Source organism: Myotis myotis, unplaced genomic scaffold (assembly GCF_014108235.1).
Source record: "Myotis myotis isolate mMyoMyo1 unplaced genomic scaffold, mMyoMyo1.p scaffold_m19_p_38, whole genome shotgun sequence".
In the NCBI taxonomy this organism is placed as follows: Eukaryota; Metazoa; Chordata; class Mammalia; order Chiroptera; family Vespertilionidae; genus Myotis; species Myotis myotis.
In genome coordinates this window covers 783,945-805,788 of record NW_023416344.1, presented here as the reverse complement: position 1 = coordinate 805,788, position 21,844 = coordinate 783,945, and the positions used below count along the sequence as shown (strand labels likewise).

The window sequence follows — 21,844 nt, the reverse complement described above, 5'->3', positions numbered from 1 at the left end:
GAGGGAGTTGGATTCTCAAGGTGAAGCCGGGGTGTGAGCACTGCCGCGGGCCCCGTCTGCACCCCCACCTCCCTTTCTGTGACGAGGATTCGCTGCGGCAAGGCACAGTGCCTGCACCTTCGGGGGTTGGCCATGATGACAACAATATGACGGTGGAAGACGGGAAGACTGGGCAGGTGCACAGACCAGGGAGAGAGCCAGAGGAGGGCGTCGAGGAGGCAGAGGAAGGCTGTGCTGGGAAGCACTTGTAGGTCAAGGGTGGGAGCTGCTCGCCCTCAACATGCATTAGTGTGAGGCCCGGCCACCTGCTGGGTTTAAAGGGCGAGGAGCTGGCTTGGGGGCAGGCACGGGGAGTTGAAAGCAGCCTGAGCTAGGGGCGTGCCTGGGACCCACCGGCTCAGGCTGTGGGGCAGGGGAACACAGGCTGAGGTCCCTGGGTCTGGGCAGTGACCAGAGCCCCCTGGTGGACTTAGTAGGAAGGGTGATTGGCCATTTGAAGATTCACAGAGAGAGGCCAATGGGAGTGGAGGACAGTAGGGGTCACTCCCCCTACCCTGCCAGTCAGTGGCAGGTGGGACAAGGGCTGGTGGCTGGGCGGAGTGGTCATGCCCAGCCCACGCCCCCTGGGGCTTTTCAGACTGAGGGGGGGGGGGGCGGCTGCCTGAGGACTTGCCTGCGGGAGGCAGCCACCCAGCCAGCTGCAGGCCCCTCCCTTCCTCCTCCCCTCAGACAGTTTCACTTTTGTTTCCTGAACCAGGACTTCTGCCTGCACAGCAGGCTTGGGGCGGCCCCAGCAGCCGGCCCTGTAAGTGAGGGTGTGGGTTGCCCATGATGAAGGGGGTGCCGGGAAGGCTGTGGGGGCAAGGGGAGCTGGTGGGGGTTGGAAGGGGTGGGATTGGACTGTGGGGCGGCTACCCTACCCGCTGGTCCCCGCCCAGGGTTGCGATGGCAGAGGCAGAGGAGGGGGTGCCGGCAGTGGAGCTCAGCGGGCTGCCCCCCGACATCCCGGATGAGCTGCTCACACTCTACTTTGAGAACCACCGACGCTCTGGGGGGGGCCCTGTGCTGAGCTGGCAGAGACTTGGCCACGGAGGCGTGCTCACTTTTGAGGAGGCGGCAGGTGAGGGGGCTGATGGAAAGGGCAGCCTGGGCACCGTGGGCCACCAGCCCTGACACCCCGCCCCGCCCCTGCCCACAGACGCAGCTGGGGTCCTGGCCCAGAAGGAGCATGTGCTGCAGGGCGCCCGGCTGAGCCTGCGGCCGGCCCCACCCCGCGCGCCTGCCCGCCTGCTGCTCCAAGGACTGCCCCCTGGCTCCGCACCCCAGCGCCTGGAGCAGCATGTCCAGGCCCTGCTGCGTGCCGCGGGGCACCCGGAGCAGCCCTGCCGTGCCCTGGCCAGTCCCCGACCAGACCGGGCCCTGGTCCAGCTACCGAAGCCTCTCTCGGAGGCAGGTGAGAGACGGGAGGGGGCAGGTGTGCCTGGGGGGGGGGGGGGATGAGCTGAGCTAACTTGCACCTTCCCCACAGAAGTCCGTGTGCTGGAGGAGCAGGCTCGGGCCCTGGACCTGGAGGGGGCCCAGGTATCCCTGGCGCAGGTGCCCCAGGCCCGAGCGGTGCGCGTGGTGGGGGGCACTACCCCCGTGGACCTGCTGCTGCTGCAGCTGTACCTGGAGAATGAGCGCCGGAGTGGCGGGGGCCCCCTGGTGGGCCTGCGCAGCCTGCCAGGGCCCCTGGGCACCGTGGTCTCCTTCCAGCAGTGGCAGGGTGAGTGGGGCTAGGCACACCCGCCCACCCCTCTCATCCCTCGGACCGCTAACGGGCCTCCCGTCCTCTCCCTTCCCTCAAGTGGCCGAGCGGGTGCTGCAGCAGGACCACCGGCTACAGGGCTCTGAGCTGAACCTGGTCCCCCACTACGACGTCCTAGAGCCCGAGGAGCTTGCTGCGGACGCCAGTGGAGAGGACCACTCGGCCGAGTTGGGGCCTGGGGCCACTGAGCATGCCTTTCTGGAGGCTGGAGAGCCAGCGAGGGCACTGGAGGGTGTGGGGACTGTGACCTTGGGCTCTAAGGAGGCACCAGGCCAATCAGGAGCCCCGTTAAGGACAGAGCCCATCGGGTCTCTGGGGCAGGCCGTGGGGTCCTCGGATCAGGAGGGGCTGGAGAGCCTGGGGCTCCCGGGGTCTTCAGGGCAGGCAGAGCCGGTCAGCTCCAGGCCTGCAGAGTCCCCAGGCCCCGTGGGCTCAGTGGAGAATGCCCTGGGGCCTCCAGAGCAGGTGGGATCAGGGAGCCTGGAGCCGGGGGCGCCCCCGGAGCAGGAGGGGCTTGTGGAGATGGTGCTGTCGATGGAGCCGGGCACCATGCGCTTCATGCAGCTCTATTACGAGGACCTTCTTGCTGGCCTGGGAGATGTCGCCCTCTTCCCACTTGAGGAATCAGATATGACCGGCTTTCGAGTGAGTGACCTTTGTCAATTCCTTGCCTTTGGCCCCCTCTCCCCCTGAAGCTCTAGGGACCTTTCTGGTGCCCTGAACCTGAGAGCTGCCCCCTCACCCCTCGCGTCCTGCAGCTCTGTGGAGCCCTGGCCCCGTGCCAGGCAGCGGAGGAGTTTCTGCAGAGTCTGCTGGGCAGCATCAGCTACCACGTGCTGAGCCTGAAGCACCCGGGCAGCGCCAGGTTCCTGCGGGGCCCCGAGGGGCAGCACCTGCTCCGGGAGCTGGAGGCTCAGTTCCAGTGCGTCTTCGGGACCGAGCGCCTGGTCGGGGACGCCCTGGACACAGACCCCGCAGAGGTAGCGTTGGAGCCTGCGCCTGTCCCTCCCTTTCCTCACTCCTCAGCCCGGCGCCGCCTCCACCCCTGCTCAGAGGCCAGAGAGGGGTGAGGGCCCGTAGACTCTAAAGTTCTCTCCTGACAGGTGGACCCCACTGAGGCCCTCCAGGCCCTCCCTGGCCAAGCCTACACTCCGTGGCCCCCCGACAGTACAGTCAGTGACCCGGAGAACCTGAGCCTCGGTAGGGCTCCCTGGGACACCAGTACATCCTGTGGCCCTTTCTTGACCTCACTCTCTGCCTTGCTTTGCACGCCCACCTGTCTTGTGACCCCATATCCCCCGAGCTCCTCATTTTCACCTATTCCCCGATGCATCCTACCCTTCAGCCCCACCTTGGCTGGGCTGGACCACTCACCCAGTGCCTCTCCCTGTCCCCAGAGGAGGTCCGAGAGCTACTGGCCACTCTGGAGGGCCTGGACGGGGAGGACTGGCTGCCCCTGGAGCCTGGGGAGGAGGAACCAGAGGAGCAGCCAGAGGAGGAGCAGCCAGAGGAGCAGCCAGAGGAGGAGCCCGTGGCCCCCAGCACCGGGGGCCCCCAGCACCTGGAGGAGGAGGCGGCGCTGCAGCTGGCTCTCCACCGGTCCCTGGGGCCGCAGGGCCAAGCGGCTGAGCAGGAGGAAGCTGCTGCGTTGCAGCGGGCGCTGGCCCTCTCCCTGCTGGAGCCGACCCCCCTGGAGGCCGAGGAGGAGTTCCTGGGCGGGGGGCCTGGTGGCCAAGCCCAGCTGGTGGTGCATGTGGCCTTTGAGCAGGACATGGACGAGCTGGACCGGGCACTCGGGGCTGCCCTGGAGGTGCACCTCCGGGAGGAGACAGTGGGGCTCCGGGGTCACACGCTGCCCGCAGAGCTGCTTGCCCGCCTGGAGCGGTGCCACGGTGTGAGCGTTGCCCTTCACGATGACCGCGCTGTCCTCCGTGGCTTTGGGGCCCAGCCCACCCGTGCAGCCCGCCACCTAAGGGCACTACTGGCTGGCCCCCGGGGTCAGAGCTTGACCTGTCCTTTGGAGGCTTTGCGCCCCACCGGTGAGCCTGCACCTGGGACAGGGGAGGGTGGGGCGGGCTAGCTCTCTGAACCCACCCGTGCCCCGGGCATGGCCCAGACCTCCTTTCTCCCCATGTGTCAGGGCCACAGCAGAGGCCGAAGGGGTCCTGGGGCAGGCTGGAGTGTCTGGCTGAGGACAGTCCTGAGTTCCAGGAGGTGGTGCAGACTTTCTATGACACCCTGGACTCTGCCCACACCAGGATCCGCATCGTCCGGGTGAGTCTAGTTCTGGTCTTGTCAGCCCGTGGCCTCCTGGGCTCCTGGCACCGTTTTCGCCTTGCAGAGCCTGTGGGCTGTCGTTTTTGCCTGTCAGGGTCAGCTGGCCAGGAGCCCGGCAGGGGGCAGGCTGGGAGCTGTTGGAGGAGGGAAGAGCACGGGCTCCCAGACCATTCCCTGCCCAGGGGCCGTTCACAGAGTCTGGGTTGGGGCAGACAAGGGCGTAGAGGTGGCCGGAGGCTGTGTCCCAGACCTGACAGGCTTGAGCAGGGCCCTGCGTTGCCAGCTTAGCTCACCAGCGATGCCATCTTGTGGTTGTTGCAAGGATTACTCACTCCACAGAGAGTGCCCGTGCTGTTCCGGGTCTCTTCTGCCTCTCACAGTCCCTCCAGCAAGAAGAGGGCTGGCTGGACCGGCCGGTGTGGCCCAGCGGATAGAGCGTTGGCCCACGGACCAAAGGGTCCCGGGTTCGATTGTGGTCAAGGGCATATATCTTTGTTGCAGGCTCCTCCCCCGCCTGGGCGCTGGTCAGGGCTTGTGCAGGAAGCAATCAATCGATGTATCTCTCTCACATCGATGTTTCTCTCTGTCACTCCCTCTCTTCCACGCTCCCTAACAATCAATGGGAAAATAGCCTCGGGTGCGGGGTAACCAAACAAAGAGAAGAAGAGGGCTGGCTGCAGGGCCGCCGCCTCCTCCTGTGTGTTACTTGCTAACTGAGGCATCTCTGAGCGTGGGTGCGCCTCACAAAAGGGTGGGACCCCCATGGGAGCCAGAGGGAAACCCCAGGAGAGCAGGGAGAAGAGGCTGAGGAAGGGCTGGGGAGGGGCAGGTGTTGCAGGGTGGCGAGGCCCAGGGCATCTGCATGGCCAGAAGGAAGGGCAGGAGGAGGCTCTGCCGGGCTGGTCAGCTGGCAGTGAGGGTGAAGGCAGGGCTGGAGCTGAGGCTGGGCTGGGGGAGGAGGGTGACTCGGCGGTGAGGACAGGATCCAGTCTGAGAAGGAGCTGGTGATGGGAGGAAGGAGGGGGAGGAGCAGCTGGAGCAGAGGGCAGGGCTGAGTGCTCATGGGCAGGCTCACGGAGGGCGAGAAGGGAGAGACAGCGAGAGCTGGGCCCATGCGCCAGTGATGCCAGCCAGGTGCTCTCGACTCTCGATGCACAAAGTGTGGGTGGACCCAGCACCTGGGAGACCTGGAGCTGGTCAGAGAGACAGGACCTCTGGCCTTCCCCAGACCCGCCCTGTCAGTTGCCACCACCTGCCACCACTGCTTTCTTGGAGATGACCGCTAACCTTTGGACCAAGTACATTTCCTCTACTTCTGCACCTGGCAGCTGTCCCTTCTGTGCGTGGGGAGGGGAGGGACACACTGCAGCCGCGTCCCTGGCTCCCTGCACGTGTGGTCAGTTACGTGCACTTGCGTCTCCCAGGCACCGCATGTGTGACTCTGGAGGGTACACTTGAGTCTCTTCCCCTGGCCCCGCTCCCCCACTTCCCCTGGGAAACTGTTTCTCGCCCCCCTTCCCGCCCTCACTTCCTCCGCCGTCCACCGCACAGTGTGGTCGGACACATCATCTTTATTCTGTCGTCAAGGTCGACAAATGAGCTTTGTCGTCTATTCTGCAACCATCACAAAGCCCCATCCTTGGGCTGCAGGTTGATGGATACAGAGATAATGGAAAATGTCTTTACCATTGAGCCACAGAGCACATGGAGAAATGCATCCTAGTGATGAAAACAGGATTGTGTGAGAGAGGATACGTCAGGGTTCAAGGACGGGCGGCTCTTCGCTTTCCTCGCGCTCTCCATTCTTTTCTGTGCTGTGCTTGGCGCTGGGTCGCTCCTTGTGCTCCTGGCGGCCCTCTTGCACAAATCTTGTTTTCTGTTCAGTAGAAGTATGTCCTTGAGTGGGTACTAACCATCTTTTTTTTTTTTAATTAATTTTGAGAGAGACAGGAAGAGAGAGAGACCTTGGTTTGTTGTTCCACTTGTTCATGCATTTATTGGTTGATTCTTGTGTGTGCCCTGATTTGAGGGGTGGGGGGGAACCGAACCCACAACCTTGGTGGATTGGATGATTCTCTAACCAGCTGAGCTACCCAGCCAGGGCCTGGTAGTAACCATCTTGAACTTTTAAATTTTGTTTGCCTTTTACAATGAGAGGTAATTTATAACTATAATTTGATATTGATGCCAAGTATTCTTTCAAACAAAAGTTGCATTTGTGGTTTTTTTAAACATTTCTGTTCACTTAAATGAGCACAGCTGGTTCTTGCCTATGTTAACGTGTCCTGATTTTGTCCTCACCAATAACAGCGTGGCTGCATATAGTGTTCAGGATCAGAATATGTCTTCTTTCCAGGAATCTTGGAAAAACATTAGTCTTTTTCTTTAAAAATGTTTGCTCTGGAAAGTTTGAAAAAAAAATCTCTTTAGTTTCTTAGCGCCCGGTATCGCCGGGGAGACGCCCGTGTGAGGATGCAAGACTTTTTCCGTTTGTGCGTTGACGTTGGTGTGTGTGTGGGAATGAGTGGTCTTTCGCTTTGAAGGTTGACAGTTTCTGGCAGGGACGTGTCCTTCCCCACTGTCCTGTCATCTCATGGGTCCTTCCCACCTGGAGACGCCACCTCCAGCTCGGGGCACTGCGTTCGCACCTCCCGTGCTCCTGTCACCTGCTGTCCTCTTCCTGTGCAGCTCCCTTCGCACGGGCCTCAGCCTCCTCCCTCACCGTTCTCTCACAGTTTCCACTCTTTTCTTCAGCTCTGCACTCGGAGTCCCTCCTTAACTCTAGCTCCAGGATCTGATTACTATCTGGCCTCCCCGCTAGATTTCGTTCAGCAATTTCATTCTTTAGAAGAGTTTTTTAAAAATTGTTTTTCAGCCCGAGCCGGTTTGGCTGTGTGGATAGAGCGTCGGCCTGTGGACCAAAGGGTCCCGGGTTCGATTCTGGTCAAGGCCACATACCTTGGGTTGCAGACCGGGGTGCGTGCAGGAGGCAACTAATCGACATGTTTCTCTCACATCGATGCTTCTCTCTGTCTTTCCCTCTCTCTTCCACTCTCTCTAAAAAAAAAAGGTCAATGGAAAAATATCCTCGGGTGAGGATTAGAAATTTTCTTTTTCAGGTAATAGTTCAATTCCATTCTTAATGTAAGAACTCGTTAATTTTCAGAGTACTTCTCACATGCGCTAGTTTTGTTTTGTGGATATGCTATCTTTTGCATCGCCCTGCAGAGACTGTTAGAATTTCCTTATGAACTGTGTGGGTCGCTGCAGCTCGTCCATGGCTGGCGGTGTGACTGATCGCCTGGTCTTCCCAGCACCGCGAGGCCCAGGGGTGTCTCTTGGTGTTGGGGGTGAAGTCCTGGCGCCGGGGAGGTACCTGGCTCAGCTCCTCTCTGCAGAAACCTGTCTGTGGTGCCCAGAGCTGGTGAGTGCTAGGGCCTCCTGGAAGGTTGGCCCTGCGGTCTCCCCAGACCCTGACCTCCTCCAACACAGGATATATATATATATATATGTATATATGTATATATGTTTTTATTGACTTCAGTGAGGAAAAGAGAGGGGGAGAGATGGAAACATCAATGATGAGAGAGACTCATGGATCCGCCGCCTCCTGCACGCCCCACACTGGGGATTGAGCCCACATCCCGGGCATGTGCCCTGACGGGGAATTGAACCGGGACCTCCTGGTTCACAGGCCCACGCTCCTCCACTGAGTCACGCTGGCCTGGCCAACACAGGGTTCTTGGTTTCCCACCCCAGCGCTGTCCCTTTGGCCCAGAGGGTGGGGCGGGTCTCCAACTAACCCTGTGGCCGCCTGGCAGGTGGAGCGCGTGCTGCACCCGCTGCTGCAGCAACAGTACGAGCTGCACCGAGAGCGCCTGGAGCAGCGCTGCGAGCAGCGGCCGGTGGAGCACGTCCTGTACCACGGCACGTCGGTGCCCGCTGTCCCCGAAATCTGTGCCTACGGCTTCAACCGCAGCTTCTGCGGCCGTAATGGTGAGCCAGCCGGGGAAGCCTGGGTGCGCGGGGGGGGGGGGGGGGAGGAGGGGCGGGCTCTGTCCCCTGGGGGCCCTGACCCCAGCCATTTGGCCCGCAGGCACGCTCTACGGGCAGGGAGTATACTTCGCCAAGCGCGCCTCCCTCTCCGTGCAAGACCGCTACTCGCCCCCGGACGCCGAGGGCCACAAGGCAGTGTTTGTGGCGCGGGTGCTGACCGGGGACTTCGGGCAGGGCCATCGCCAGCTGCGGGCGCCCCCTCTGCGCGCCCCGGGCCACGGGCTCCTGCGTTACGACAGCGCCGTGGACTGCCTCCGCCAGCCCAGCATCTTTGTCATCTTTCACGACACCCAGGCGCTGCCCACCCACCTCATCACGTGCGAGCGCATACCCGGGGTTCCCCTTCGGGACCCCTCTGGGCCCTCGGGCCACTCCCCGGACTCCTAACCCCAGCGGTCTCTCTCGGCTCTGTCCCGCTCGGCTGGCCTCCTGCTCTCCCCAGGCCCCAGCTGCACGCAGCCTTACGGATCTGCTGCCGGAGCCGCCCCTGCCTCCTGTCGAGGTGCGGGGACGGGGGGAGCAGCGCGGAGGGCGGAGGGCTGGGGCGGGTCCCCTCAGGGCCGCGCCCAGCCACCAGGGGTCAGCAGAGCCCAGGAGGAGGGCTGACTGCCCACACCCTCCGCCGAGGCCACACCTCGCTTAAGCGCGACTCTGTTATTTGAATAAACGTGGAACCAGGCAGAGGGACCTGCTGGAGCAGCTAGTCCTTCCGACCTCACTGGAAAGGTGGGCGGGACCTCCGCGCGGTTAGGGGCGGGGGCCGGGGCAGAGCCCGCTGCTCCCCTGGGGCGGTCCAGGGCGCACCCCACGTCGCCTTAGTGTCACGCACGCGCCCCCAGCAACGTCTCCTTGCGGACCGGCCCACCCGTGTGCGAGGGGAGGGGGCCGTGCCTGGCGACAGGGGCTCCGCCCAGGCCGAGCCGCGCTCGTGTTGCAGTCCCACCGCCTCCGTGGGCTCCCAGCCCCGCGCGCACTCGGGCGCCCCATCGCTCAGGCGGCGTTCGGTTGGGAGCCTGGGCGGGGCTCCGGGCTCGCCCCGCCCGCGCCGCCTCCGTGACTCTCCGGGTCCAGCAGTCTGGCTGCGGCGGCCGAACCTCGCTGAGCTGAGCCACCAGGCACGTATGACCGGGTCCGATGGAGAGGCGCGCGGCTCACGGGAGCCTCGGGGTGGGTGGGGGCTCTCCGGCCTCAGAACGAGGGGCTCCGTCCCGGAACTAGGCGATACGAGGCGGCCCATCCTCCCTCGGGAGGACTCCACCTCTGCGCCCCGAGACTGCGGAACTGGTCGGGCGGTGCCCAGGGTGTGGACAGGAAAGATTGTTGGGGAGGCCCGGCTGACCCCAGGGTGCGGGCGGGGGGCTGGAGCACAGGCGGCCGGTGGAGGAGCTGGGAGAGGCGGGGCGGAGTGGCCCCCTGGGGTGCCCCTGTCTCCTCCCCATACCTTAGCCCGAGGGCCGCGGCACAGAGCCCACATTGTGCCCCCACGCCACCCCACCCCCGCGGGAACAGAGCCCCATTCACCCCTCGCACGCCAGCGCTCTTGGGGACGGGGAGCTGGAGTGTGCACGCGTGGGTGTGCGTGCGCTCGGGCAGCGCCGGCGGTGCGAGTGCGGGTGTGCATGCTCGGGTGGGCGCTGAGTGGCGGCCCGGCTCCCTCCCAGCCCTGCCGCAGCCCGCAGCCAGCTCCCGGGCCCACGCCGCTGCGGCTCCGGCTATTTATAGTTCACTGCGGAGAAGCGTGCGGGGCTGGCGGTGGGGCCTTGGGGAGTCTCAGAGGCTGAGACAGCTTGGAGGTACAGCGCCATTGTCCAGGGGATGGGGTCGGGCCTGGAGGGGAGGGGCAGCGGTCAGTGCTTCCTGATGGCCTGGTTTTCCTGGTGGTCAGAGGATTAAAGGAGACAGGGGCCAGGTGTGGGGTTGTGGGCATGTGGTGGCGGGTGTCTGAGTGATGCGGTGGAGGGTGGGGTCAGTGTCCAAGTGGAGGTAATCACCCCTCCCCTGCCGTTGGTCAGGGTAAAGGGTAGGGGTCAGTGTCCTCTGATGTGTGAGCTCCTGGGTGACAGCAAAGAGGGGTCAGCGTTTGGGTGACTAAGAGGAGGGGGGCAGCAGTGGGGGGAGGCACTGTCCTAGTGAGGGCCTGGAGGCAGTGAGGTCAGTGCTTGGGAGGGGTCACTGTGTGTTGTCCGAGGGATGAGCTGGAGGGGGTGGGGCCAGCTGTGGTGGGTGGAGAAGGTGGGGGTCAGTGTGTGATGAAGTGGGACACGGGGGGCAGGGTCCCGTGTCCAGGTGATAGGGTGGGGGGGGGCAGTGTCTAGGTGAAGAAGGTGCTGGGTCGGTGTGCAGTCTCCCCAGTGTGACCCCCTCCTGCTCCCTCTCCCGCAGGCCATGTCGGGGGAGGACCTTGAGGTGCGGACAGCGGCCGAGGATGGCTCCTCCAACGGAGGCAGCGGCTCCCCCAGCCCCGGGGACACCCTGCCCTGGAACCTGGGCAAGACGCAGCGGAGCCGGCGCAGCGGAGGCGGCTCGGCGGGCAATGGCAGCGTCCTGGACCCAGCTGAGCGGGCAGTCATCCGAATCGCAGGTAAGCGAAGGCCTCGTCCTCCCGTTTCTAAGCGCTGGCTGGTTGCCCTCGCCGCTGCGGAGCGCTGCGCTGCGTGCAGGTGTAGGGGCTGGAAGGACAGGTGAGGCCTGCGGGTCAGAGAGGGCCCTCCAGTCCCCGCGATTGCAGGCAGCACAGCGCCACCTACTGGCCGCACCGGTCTCTGCACAGGGCCTGAGGTTAAGCTGCTCGGCGGCGGCGCCATCACAGGCCTCATGACCCAGCCCAGCGCCCCAATGCCCTGAGGATACTTTCTTGGGTTCCTGGGGCAGAGCTGCCTTCCAGGCCCCTGGTCTTGGCTGCCCCCATGAGGGGCGGTGGAGGCAAGTCCTCAGGACAGGAGGGCCCCTCCCTGCGCCAGGGCCTGGCCATTCTGGGGAGGAGAATGGAAAAGCCAGGTAGAGGCCTCCCGGGGAGTAGGCTGGCAGCTGGACAGTGGCCCCTCCCTTGAGGAAGTGGGTGGCTCGTTCTGGAAGCCCCCCAGGATGTGCTGGGCACAGGGGAGCCCGTGGAGGGTCTCTATGCCAGGCTGTGGAGTCCTGACCCCACCCACTATTCAGACCCGGATGATGATGAGGCCTTTGGAGGGCAGGGCTGGCTCTGAGGGGGCTGAGCGGGTGGCCCACGGCGTGTGGGGAGAGGCTGGGTGGCCAGCTGCTGAGCAGGGATGGTGTGGGCAGCAAGGGACTTTGGGGGTGGACACACAGAGGAGCAGGACAGGGCGGAGGCTGGCCACCCACCCCCATCCCCAGGGGCAGGTGTGAAGGGGACCCATGACCTGACAGGTTTTTTTCAAGCGTCACATATGGATTTTAAAAGAGGTCCCTGCCCTGGGTGGTGAGCTCAGTGGTTAGAGACCAGCACACGGAAGGGTCGCAGGTTGGGTTCCCAGTCGAGGGCACAGACCTTGATTGAAGGGTTGAAGGGTCCATCCTGGCCTCAGAGGCAACCAACCCAGATCGCTCTCTTTATCCCCTCCCCCTCTCTTCCCTCCCTCCTTCCCACTCCGTAAAAAAAAGAAATCAGTGGAAAAGTATCCTCAGGGTGAGGATTAACAACAACCAAAAAAAGAGGCCCTTTTTCCCCAAATGAAAGCAAATCAGGAATGTCCTTCCACACCCTCGCCTTCCTCCGCGTGGTCCTGCCCCAGCAGTGGGCACCCAGCAGCCAAGGCCAGGGCAGGGCCTCGGGCATTGCCTGCTGATGTTCTTAGCATTGATGTGCACCCACTTTCCTTCCTTTAAAATCGTTCCCGTTGCTTGTAAAAGATCGGAAATTGTTTGCTGAGCAACGTTTAATCTTTCTGCAAGTTGTTTTTGAGTTTGACACGCATCTTCATCCAATAATGCTTGTCATTGTTGGTCTTCAAACTTTTTCGGTTGACCTGGACGTTCTTTGTCTTTCACATCGAAATCATCACTTTTAAAGCATTTAAATCAGACAGCGTTCATGAGTATCTTGAGATGGAGCACGTTCACCATAAGCTTCCCGAAGTATACGATCACTTTCAGCAGCTCTTTTCTTCAAAATAAAGTAATGAATTAAAACTTCTCACAAATGCTCTTTTTTTGGCACGAAATTCAACTTTTCTTTATTTTTTTGAATTTTTGTGAGTTTATTTGAGCCAAACTGTCGACATATGCCGGGAAGCAGAACCTCAACAAATTGTGATAATGCTCCGGAGAATGGCGGGGTTAAATTTGTATTTATACAATTGCAATCAAAGGAGGGACGTAGGTGGGTTACATGAAATTCATTGGTGATAGATTAAGGAGGAGGGATAAAGCAAAGGGGGAAACCCCTGGGATTGTATAAAAAGTAAAATGATGGGCACATACATAGGTGGGTGCAGGATCAATTAACATGATAATGGAGGAATTTGTGGCATCTGTCCTGGCACCCAGCACATTTGGTTGTGCCCCAGGGGCTCCAGAAAAAGGGAAGTTACAAGTTACCCAGACATTTCAAGGGTATGTTATCATAGATGCAAAAAGACAGACAGGCTCAGTTAAGATAAAGGTTGACCTTGTCAGTGAAGATACTGGCCTAGGACGTAACTGCCCACCATCACTGCTGTAGTTAAAGTTTAAATTCAGACCATCCTTAGGTCTCTGAGTTTGCAAGACTGCCATGCAGGACTCCCCTGAGCTGTCAGGTCAGCATGTGGCCCCTTTCGTCCACACATCCCCCTTTTGGTCAGAAATCAATCCAAAGGCTGCATTGATGACCAACCTTTTGGTTGGATAATGGAGTCCCACGGTGCTAGGAAGGCTCATTCCTAGGATGTCTCAGTGTCAGCATGTCTTGCTGAACAGGTGGACCACTGGGGATGGGGCAAGACCATAACCTTAGATGGCATTTAAGGTCGAATTTTTATTATTCAAAAAGGGCAGGTAAATGGGAGGCAGTCAGGTCCTATACGTCCTTGTTAAAAAGTATTCTGGGTCATTTCTAATTTTTGAGCCACCATGATCCGAGTCTCTTTGCTGTTTGTCAAGTTTTGTTTTTCTGCATCTAGTATAACATTTACATATCAGGAACAAAAGTAATAATATTAAGCCAACATTCTTTAGGAACAGAAAATGTCTACTACTAGACGAGGAAAAGCCTGAGGGTAACAAGCATCCCAGCCAACCGAAAGACCCTTTACATGTATCATCATAAATTTTATTAAGCTAAGTATATGTTTTCCAAAATATCTATGATAACACCTTCAGAAAATTTGCCATATGAAGTTTTGAAGCTTGTTGTCAATACAACAAAATAGCATACATATCAAATCGCATATATATTAACATATGTATAACTCCATCTATTGAAAAAAATCCGCATTGTTAACCAGTATACCTAGTATGTTTTTTTTTTAATATATTTTATTGATTTTTTACAGAGAGGAAGGGAGAGAGATAGAGAGTTAGAAACATCGATGAGAGAGAAACATCGATCAGCTGCCTCCTGCACACCTCCTACTGGGGATGTGCCCACAACCCAGGTACATGCCCTTGACCGGAATCGAACCTGGGACCTTTCAGTCCACAGGCGGACGCTCTATCCACTGAGCCAAACCGGTTTTGGCCCTAGTATGTTTTTATTGATGGAGAGGGAGAGGTAGAAACATCAATGAGAGAGAAATATGTATTGGCTGCCTCCTGCACGCCCCCTACTGGGGATCCAGCGCACAACCCGGCCATGTGCCCTTGACTGGAATCCAACCCGGACCCTTCACTAGGCAGGCCAAGCGCTCTATCCATTGAGCAACACCAGCTAGGGCTCAAGCCGGGTTTTTAATTTTATTATTATTATTTTTTAAAATATATGTTTATTGAGTTCAGAGAGGAAGGGAGAGGGAGAGACAGAAACATCAATGATGAGACTCACCGATTGAGACGCCCCCCACTGGGGACCCAGCCCGCAACCCTCGCATGTGCCCTGATCGGAAATCGAACCGGGACCCTTCATTCCGCAGTCCTGCGCTCTAACCACTGAGCCCACCGGCCAGGGCTGAGCCCTTTCTATGTTGATACCAATTCCAGGTCCAACGTTGCGAGGGAGGGGTTCTTAGTGGAGGCGGAGGGGGAGAAGGGAGGGTGCCCGGGTGATCAGGTGAAGTAGCCGGATCCCACGGGGTTACGGAGAGGTCGGGGCTGGAGAGGGCGGGGCTGCCAGGGGCTGGGAGCCGGACCCGACGGGAGAATTCAGGCTGTTGGCGCCCCGACCCGGCCAGGAGGCCAGGACGCGCCGTGGGGCAGAGCGTGGAGCCCGCGGAGCCCGGTCCAGCCGCGCCAGCCCCGTAGTCGCTCGGCGGGTGGCCGCAGCTCCCCTGGGCCCGGCGGCCCCTGGCCCCGCCCCGCCCCGCCCGTGGGGCATCCTGGGTGCGGGGGGGGGCGGGGGCGGACACTTTAAGCGGCGCCGGCGGCCGCGGGGACAGAGTGGCCGCCGAGGGCTGGAGGTTCCCTCCGCGTCGCAGCGCCCAGCCGCGTCCCGCGCCCGCCGCCCGCATGGCCGCCCCGCTGCCGCCCGGCCCGCCGCCCGACGAGCAGGACTTCGTCCAGGCCTACGAGGAGGTGCGGGAGAGGTACAAAGGTACGCGCGCCGGCGGGCCCGCCAGCCGGTCAGCCTGGCCTCGGACACCCTGTCCGCGGCGGCTCCACATGGCGGCCGGACAGAGCCCCGTCCCCTGTCCGCCCCGCTCGGCCCCGCAGCCCGCGCCCCGCGCCCCGCGCCCGGGAAGAGGCCGGCGAGCTCCGCGCAGCCCCCGCTGTCATGCCCTTAATAGGGCATCGCGCCGCGCGGTAGGTGGGGTGGGCCGCGCGGCGGGGGCTCCTCCCGGCCGGTGTCCACGTCCCGAGCCCATGCTCAGCGGGCACGTGGGTCCGGGCTGTGCTGTGCCTGCCCCTCAGCCGGAGCCTCCCACATGGGGCAGGGGCGGCTGCCACCGCCTGGCAGTGGGTCGCATAGCTGTGGCCTCTCCTCACCTCCCAAACGGGCAGCGCCCAGGCCGCCTTCCTCCCTTGGCAGGGACCCTTGTCACGCCCCTCTGCCTGCCGTGGCCGCTGTGGGCTGGGGAAGTCCGGGCAGCCCCCTTTCCTCGGGGGAGGAACCGCATTATGGCTTTTGTCTCCATGACCCCGGACCCCTCTGGACCCGCGAGATCCAAACTGCTGTCAGCTGCCTGCAGCCCGGGCCGGGTCCCTGCCGGCCCCCAGGCTTAGGGGTCTGGGAATGAGCCCCTGGAGAGGGGGAGGGAGGGGCCCTGGGGATGGCCGACCAGAGCGGGCTCCAGCTCCACGCGGCTGGTTCTGCTGGCTCTGCCCCAAGGGCAAGGGCAGCTCAGGGAGAGCTCCTCTGGGGTTTTGCCTGGAGCCTGTGGAACTGCTCTGCACCCACTGACACGGCCCAGGCGGGAGGTGCCTCTGGGCCCAGGGCTCATCTCTGCTGCGGGGAGGGTGGGGGTGGGGCTGGGGGTGGGGGCCCTTCGCCAATAGCTTTCGTTGGGTCCTGAGTGGGATGGATGTGCTGTGAGGTTCTCCTTGTGGCCAGTTCACCTGGGCCAGGTAGGACCCTCCTGTGACAAGGGGCTCGGAGTCTGACCATGACACCCGCAGGGAGGGAGGGTGCACCCGGGGCAGGTGCAGGGCAGGGCACAGCTCTCCTGACAAACCCTGGACAGAGCTGGTTCTGAACTGGCCACTCTGTTGAACGCGGGGACACCTAACTGTATACACAGGCTTTATTCGAAATCCTCGGACGGGTCAGGTTCGGGCTTGCATGTGGTTCCATCCAGAGCCTGTCCTGGCCCGAACGCCTCCCAGGAGTGAGCTGTGATGGGCCTGGGGCTTTCCGTCTCGGTCGCCAGGGTTGGTGTTGGACACACGGGGCTGCCTTGGCCCATGGTCCCTTCCTGGGCTTGTGGGTGACTTAGCCTGTCCCTCCTGTCTGCGGGTGCCTGGGCACCTGCCTGCAGGGAACTTGCTGGAATCATGGGGCAGTGCCCCGTGTGGCCCTAGCCTGAGGGTGGCTGAGAGTTGCCAAGCAGGAGAAGAGGTGCTGGGGGTCCCCATGCAGCCGGGGGTGTCTGGTGCAGGAGTTGGGAGACCTTCTGGGGCGTAACAGGCACCCCCAAGTCTGCTCTGCTCCTGGCTTGAGCCCAGGGACTAGGTGAGCGGCTGGGCCGGTGCCTGTGGTCATGCCAGGGCCACGGCTGAGCTCCAGGAGTGGCCTAGAGGAGGCTGGAGGTGGCGAGGCTCCCGGCCCATGGCTGACCGTTGTGAGCCCGTGGGACCTACTAGAGGCCTGAGACCTTGGTCCCCCTCTCCCTGGAGGTGCAGGGTGGCCCCTGGGAGCAGGGGAGGGTGCGCACGGCCCCTGAGGTCAACCGGCTAGTGACTGCCCGGGGCTGGGGTGTGGAGGAGCCCCTTTCCTGTGCTGGCTCTGCCTTCTGCCAGCCCTGCACGCCCACTCGTTGTCCTTCGTTGGCCCATGAAGGGCCCTGGCTTCTGCCCCCTGGCCTGTTCCCCCCAATGGCAGTCACCCCCTCCTCACCGTCCCCTGTTCTTACTCACCAGACTCAACTTCTGTTCTTCCCTCCAAAGGTCAGCCTCTAGCCTCTCACCCCAGTGACCCCCCCCCACCCTTTAGGCCCCACCCTGGACACGTCACCATCCCGGGCTCAGCCCTGGGAATCCCAGGGCATTCCATCTCCCAGCAGTCACTGATCCTCCCAGAACATTCTTGGTTTCCTGCCAGCCAGAGCCCCTTGCCCCTCCCCACCCTCCTTGCCTTTTCTCCAGGGCAAATTCCTATGGGGCTGCCGCCCCTGGGTGGGTGTCCCCCGCCAGCCCAGCTGCAAGGGGCATCCTGCCTCTCAGGTCCCCAGAGCCTGGCCTGCTGCACCAGGGAGCCTGACAAGGCTGGGGGTGGGGGGTGGGGGGCAGGGGTGCAGGGCAGGGGAGGGTTTGAGGTGAGCAGGTGAATGTGGGAGGGGTGTCTGCAGAAGGAGCCTCCCCTTCAAGGGGTGCTGTGTGCACAGGGCCAGGGGCCTCTCCTGGGGTCAGGGCGTGAGGTGCAGTGGAGGGTGGGGTCGGGGCCGGCCTGGAGGGCCTGGGAAGCCAGGGAGAGACTTAAAGGTGTCCCCTCGGGGCTGGGAGCAGGGTGACAGTTCAGTGTGGATCAGACTGGAGGCGGGGCCGCAGAAGGTGAGGCTGGATAGAGGTCAGCAGGAGGTCGCTAGTGTCAGCCTGTCTGCAGGGCATGTCTGACTTTCTTTAGAGCTCAGCTGAAGGTGCCCCGGCCGGCCGGCGCGCTCAGTGGTTAGCATCGACCTATGAACCGGGAGGTCACAGTAGATTCCTGGTCAGGGCACATGCCCAGGTTGATGGCTTGATCCCCAGCGTGGGGCGTGCAGGAGGCAATCCATCCATGATTGTCTCTCATCATTGATGTTTCTCTCTCTCCTCCCTTCCTCTCTGAAGTTAATAAAGATATTAAATAAATAGATAAGTAAAGCTTAGCTGAAGAGGCTCCCCCACCTCCCTGGCAGGCCCCAGGCCATTGTGCCAGGCACCCTCCTTGTATGTCTCGCCCTGTCCTGTTCTGGACTCTGAGCTCAGTTATCTGTGTCCCTGGCACCAGCCCTAAGCCCGCAGCCGGCATGTGCAGGGTGCTCCCATGGGGGGGGGGTGCCATGCCGTCATCTTTGGGGGCCAGAGCTCAGTTGGCAGGAGCAGAGGCTGGCAGGTAACTGTTGCTCTTGGGAGAGGGCTTTTGGCCTGTGTTTATTGTCAGAAGTGAACGGTGCTCAGAACCCGCAGAACAGCAAGCGCTATGGGAGTCTGTCCAGAAAAACGGTTCAAGTCACAGCGTCACAACTCCGGCCCCCAGTCCCACTGGCTGCGGGGACCACAGTGTGTGTGTGTGTGTGTGTGTGTGTGTGTGTGTGTGTGTGAGAGAGAGAGAGAGAGAGAGAGGGAGAGAGAGAAGGAGGGAGGGAGGATATGAGTCCGGTGGTGTTTAGCATATTAATAGACTGTTGACATCACCTGACGCTGGGCAAACCCTGATCTGCTTCAGTCCCACGTGCTGGTCCGGACGGGACAGTTCAGGTACAGGTGTCCCTCCTTCACCGTGGCCACGGGTAGTGCTTTTTCTTTACTCATTGAGGCTGTGGCCACCCAGCACCGAGCGCCTCTGTCGGCACCATTTTCCCCGCCAACTGGGTGTTGGTTAGCGTTACTCAGCCATAAAGAAACGGAGGCTTGTAGTGTTTTTTGTTTTGTTTGCTTGCTGGTTAATCCTCACCCGAGGATATTTTTCCATTGATTTTTAGAGAGAGTGGAAGAGAGAGGGAAAGACAGAGAGAGACATTGATGTGAGAGAGACACATCGCCTGGTTGGCTCCTGCACGACCCTGACCAGGGCCTGGGCCGGGGAGGAGCCTGCAGCCGAGGTACGTGCCCTTGACCAGAACTGAACCTGGACCCTTCGGTCCGCAGGCCGACGTTCTATCCACTGAGCCACACCGGCCAGGGCTGTAGTTTTGTGGGTTGTTTTGATGTGATGCCATCATACACTTAATAGATGACACTTGATGGATATTTGGGTGGTTTCCACCTTGTGGCTGGTCTGAGCAGTGCTGCCGTGGACCTTGTGTGTGAGTTGCTGTGCTTCCGTAAATCTTTATGGTCTTCATCTCTCCTGGACAGACACCAAGGAGTGGAATTGCTGGGTCAGGGGTCGTTCTATCTTTAGCTGCGTGGAGAACTGCCAGGTCGGTCTCCAAGCACTGCACCCCCTGCGCCCCGGGAGCCTCACCCGCACTCAGCACTATCTGCCTTGTTGACTGTGGACATCCAGTCGAGTGGGTGTGAAGTGGGCCGGGTGCTGGTTCTCATTTGTGCTGCCCGATGCCTGGTCGGCCACGCGCCTTCTCGAGCTCACTGGCCGTCCTGTGTCTTCTTTGGAGAAACCTTTGTCCAGATCCTTTTTCCATTTTTAGGAAATATATTTTTATTAATTTCAGAGAGGAATGGAGAGGGAGAGAGAGAGAGAAACATCCATGATGAGAGAGAGTCGTCCATCGGCTGCCTCCTGCACGCCCCACACTGGGGATGGAGCCCGCCACTGGGCATGTGCCCCGCCCCGACCAGGAATCCAACCATGACCTCCTGGTTCATAGGTCGACGCTTAACCCCTGAGCCACACCTGCCGGATCCTTTGTCCATTTTTAAATTGGGGTTTTATCTGTGCATGATTAGATTGTGAGTGCCCTTTACGGATTCCTGATTCGAGCCCCTGATCAGATAGTTGATTTGTAAAACTGTTATCTGATGCCATCGGCTGTGTTTTCACTTTCCTGATTGGCTGTGTTTTCACTTTCCTGATTGTCCTTCGCAGTGTTTCATTATGGCGAGCCCACTTTATCTATTTTTTGTTTTCTTGGTTGCTAGTGCTTTAGGTTTTGTTGCCTATTCCAAAGTCATGAGGATTTACGCCTGTTTTCTTTCAAGAGTTTTATAGTTTTAGCTCCTGTGTTTAGGCATTTGCTCCATTTTGAATTAATAATTGCGTGTGGTAGGAGGTAGGGTCCACCTTCAGTCTTTTCCATGGAGGAGCCCGAGGGAGCTGGGAGCAGGGGCCGGGATCTGAGTGCTGTGGGAAGGGACGCAAGGAGGCCAGGGAGGGACGGTGCAGGCGGCCCAGGTGCCTAGACACACCACGGCCTGGGGCCAAGGGCAGGCCCACAGGGGGCAGGGAGGTGCAGGGTTGGGTGCCTGGTGGGCCATGGGTGCTGGTGGGGCCATGGGTGCTGGTGGGCTGGGTGGAGGGGGAGCCAGGAAGTGTTCTAGGTGAGGTGAGGAAGGCCCCCTGGGAAGACTTGGGATGCTAGCCTGCAGGGCCTGCGCACCTTCACCTCCCTCTCGTGTAGGGAGCTTGGGCAAAGGGACCTGGGCCAGGAAGAGGGCAGGCACCTGCTGCCTACTCTGGCTCCTGGGGTGGGCAGGTCCAGGGCCGAAGCGGCAGGAGAGGAGGGACCTAGAAGGACAGTGGGGCTGGGGGGACAGCTGGGTTCTGGAAGTTCTGGACCGCAGGGGTCGGGGGGCAGCTGGTGGAAAGCTGAGGGTGGTGTCCCCAGCAGGTGTCCTTGAGCACGAGGCCACTATCATCTTTATTCTCTTCTTCCTTTTCACATGAGTGTGCATGCTGACCTTTTGAAACGTATCTTTGTTCTTTTTCTGAGTAAATGAATGACTACATGGGAAGCTCATGAAACAGGCAGGGGATTAAGTATCCAGAGATACAATGGGCCTCACTGTTGCTGTCACCACAGGACTCACCCCTGAGCTGTGTTCCCGGGCTGCGTAACAGAGTGACACGGGCTAAGACAACAGAAACGGATTCTCTCACGGCTCGGGAGGCCAGAGTCCAAAACCAAGGTGTCGGCAGGGCTGTGCTTTCTCAGAAGGCTCTAGAACAGTGGCCCTCAACCTTCTGGCCCTTTAAATACAGCTCCTCATGTTGTGACCCAACCATAGAATTATGTTCATTGCTCCTTCATAACTGTAATGTTGTTACTGTTATGAATCATAATGTAAATATCTGATATGCAGGATGGTCTTAGGCGACCCCTGTGAAAGGGTCGTTCGACCGCCAAAGGGGTCGCGACCCACAGGTTGAGAACCGCTGCTCTAGAACCTTTCCGGCCTCTCAGGCTCCTGGGGGCCCTTGGCATTCCTTGGTGTGTTGCCTACAATCTCTACCCCCATCTTCACATGGCTTCCCTGTGTGTCTCCTCTTCTCTGTCTTATGAGGACACACGTCATGAGATTTAGAGCCCGCTGACCAATCCAGGGCGATCGCCCGAGATTTGTAATTACAGTTGCAAAGCTCCTATCTCTATATATAAAAGGCTAACATGCTAATTGTCCAACCATCTGACTGGTCACTGTGATGCACACTGACCACCAGGGGGCAGACACTCAATGCAGGAGCTGCCGTGACATGCACTGGCACCATGGAACTGGCACCCACAAACCAACACTCAGCTTTCCCCAAGTGGGACACAGGCCCCGCCACCACCCCCAAGTGACACCCCACCAAATTGCAGCCAACACTGCCAAGACCCCATGGCGCAAAATGCAGCCCACAGCCCAGTCCAGCCCGGAAACGGTTGCTGTGGGCACAGGGTAATGATGTCACATAGCAACACCCGGCTTCCTCTCCCTAGCGACAACTAGCCTCCTTGGAGTTTCTTCAGCCCAGGAACACGATTTGCTTTACAGCCAGGTGCAAACATTTTACACTTTCACCAAATGTCTGTGAAGCGTTTTCCCGTGCCTCATCTCATTTGATCCTCACAGAAGTCCTGAAGTAGGTAGACAGGAGACTCGGTGGAATCCTATTTTCTTTTCATTAGCCGGAAAACAGATTTAGAAAGTTTAGAAACTTGACCCAACTGAAAAGAAGTAAGAAATGGTGGGCCTTGAAAATGACTTCAGGTTTTCTCACTGCGCAGAATATAGTCAAACGCGGCTGCAGTTAAATATTTTACCCTTGGTTCTCCCTGCGTGATCTACAATAATAATCTGCTTCGTGTTGATATTTACTGC

General features: G+C 60.1%; 2 protein-coding genes across 5 annotated transcripts in view; both read left to right on the top strand.

Annotated features, from left to right (window-relative positions):
- Positions 1-8,821, top strand: PARP10 (poly(ADP-ribose) polymerase family member 10). The gene is made up of 12 exons (XM_036303781.1): positions 1-176; positions 758-805; positions 939-1,120; positions 1,199-1,453; positions 1,529-1,765; positions 1,848-2,452; positions 2,566-2,787; positions 2,911-3,007; positions 3,205-3,846; positions 3,948-4,081; positions 7,906-8,080; positions 8,181-8,821. The coding sequence occupies exons 3-12, from the start codon at positions 946-948 to the stop codon at positions 8,525-8,527; spliced, it is 2,889 nt and encodes a 962-aa protein (XP_036159674.1). The 5' UTR covers positions 1-176; positions 758-805; positions 939-945; the 3' UTR covers positions 8,528-8,821.
- Positions 8,822-9,116: 295 nt separating this feature from the next.
- PLEC (plectin) overlaps positions 9,117-21,844 on the top strand; it is a 55,225-nt gene continuing 42,497 nt past the window's right edge. For 2 of the 4 annotated variants that reach the window (XM_036303766.1, XM_036303765.1), the window contains exons 1-2: positions 9,117-9,255; positions 10,523-10,721. In XM_036303766.1, the coding sequence (XP_036159659.1) occupies positions 10,526-10,721 (196 nt within the window). In that variant the 5' untranslated portion in view covers positions 9,117-9,255; positions 10,523-10,525. Of the gene's footprint in view, positions 9,256-10,522; positions 10,722-14,722; positions 14,823-21,844 lie in introns of those variants that run through there. The other 2 variants (XM_036303771.1, XM_036303772.1) reach the window with 2 other exon arrangements.

Excerpts from the sequence above, each read along its gene's own strand:
- PARP10 (XM_036303781.1), top strand. The coding sequence starts at position 946 with ATGGCAGAGGCAGAGGAGGGGGTGCCGGCAGTGGAGCTCAGCGGGCTG. Across the intron at positions 2,788-2,910 it reads TGGACACAGACCCCGCAGAG|GTGGACCCCACTGAGGCCCT; the intron begins GTAGCGTTGGAG and ends CTCTCCTGACAG. Across the intron at positions 3,008-3,204 it reads CCCGGAGAACCTGAGCCTCG|AGGAGGTCCGAGAGCTACTG; the intron begins GTAGGGCTCCCT and ends CCCTGTCCCCAG.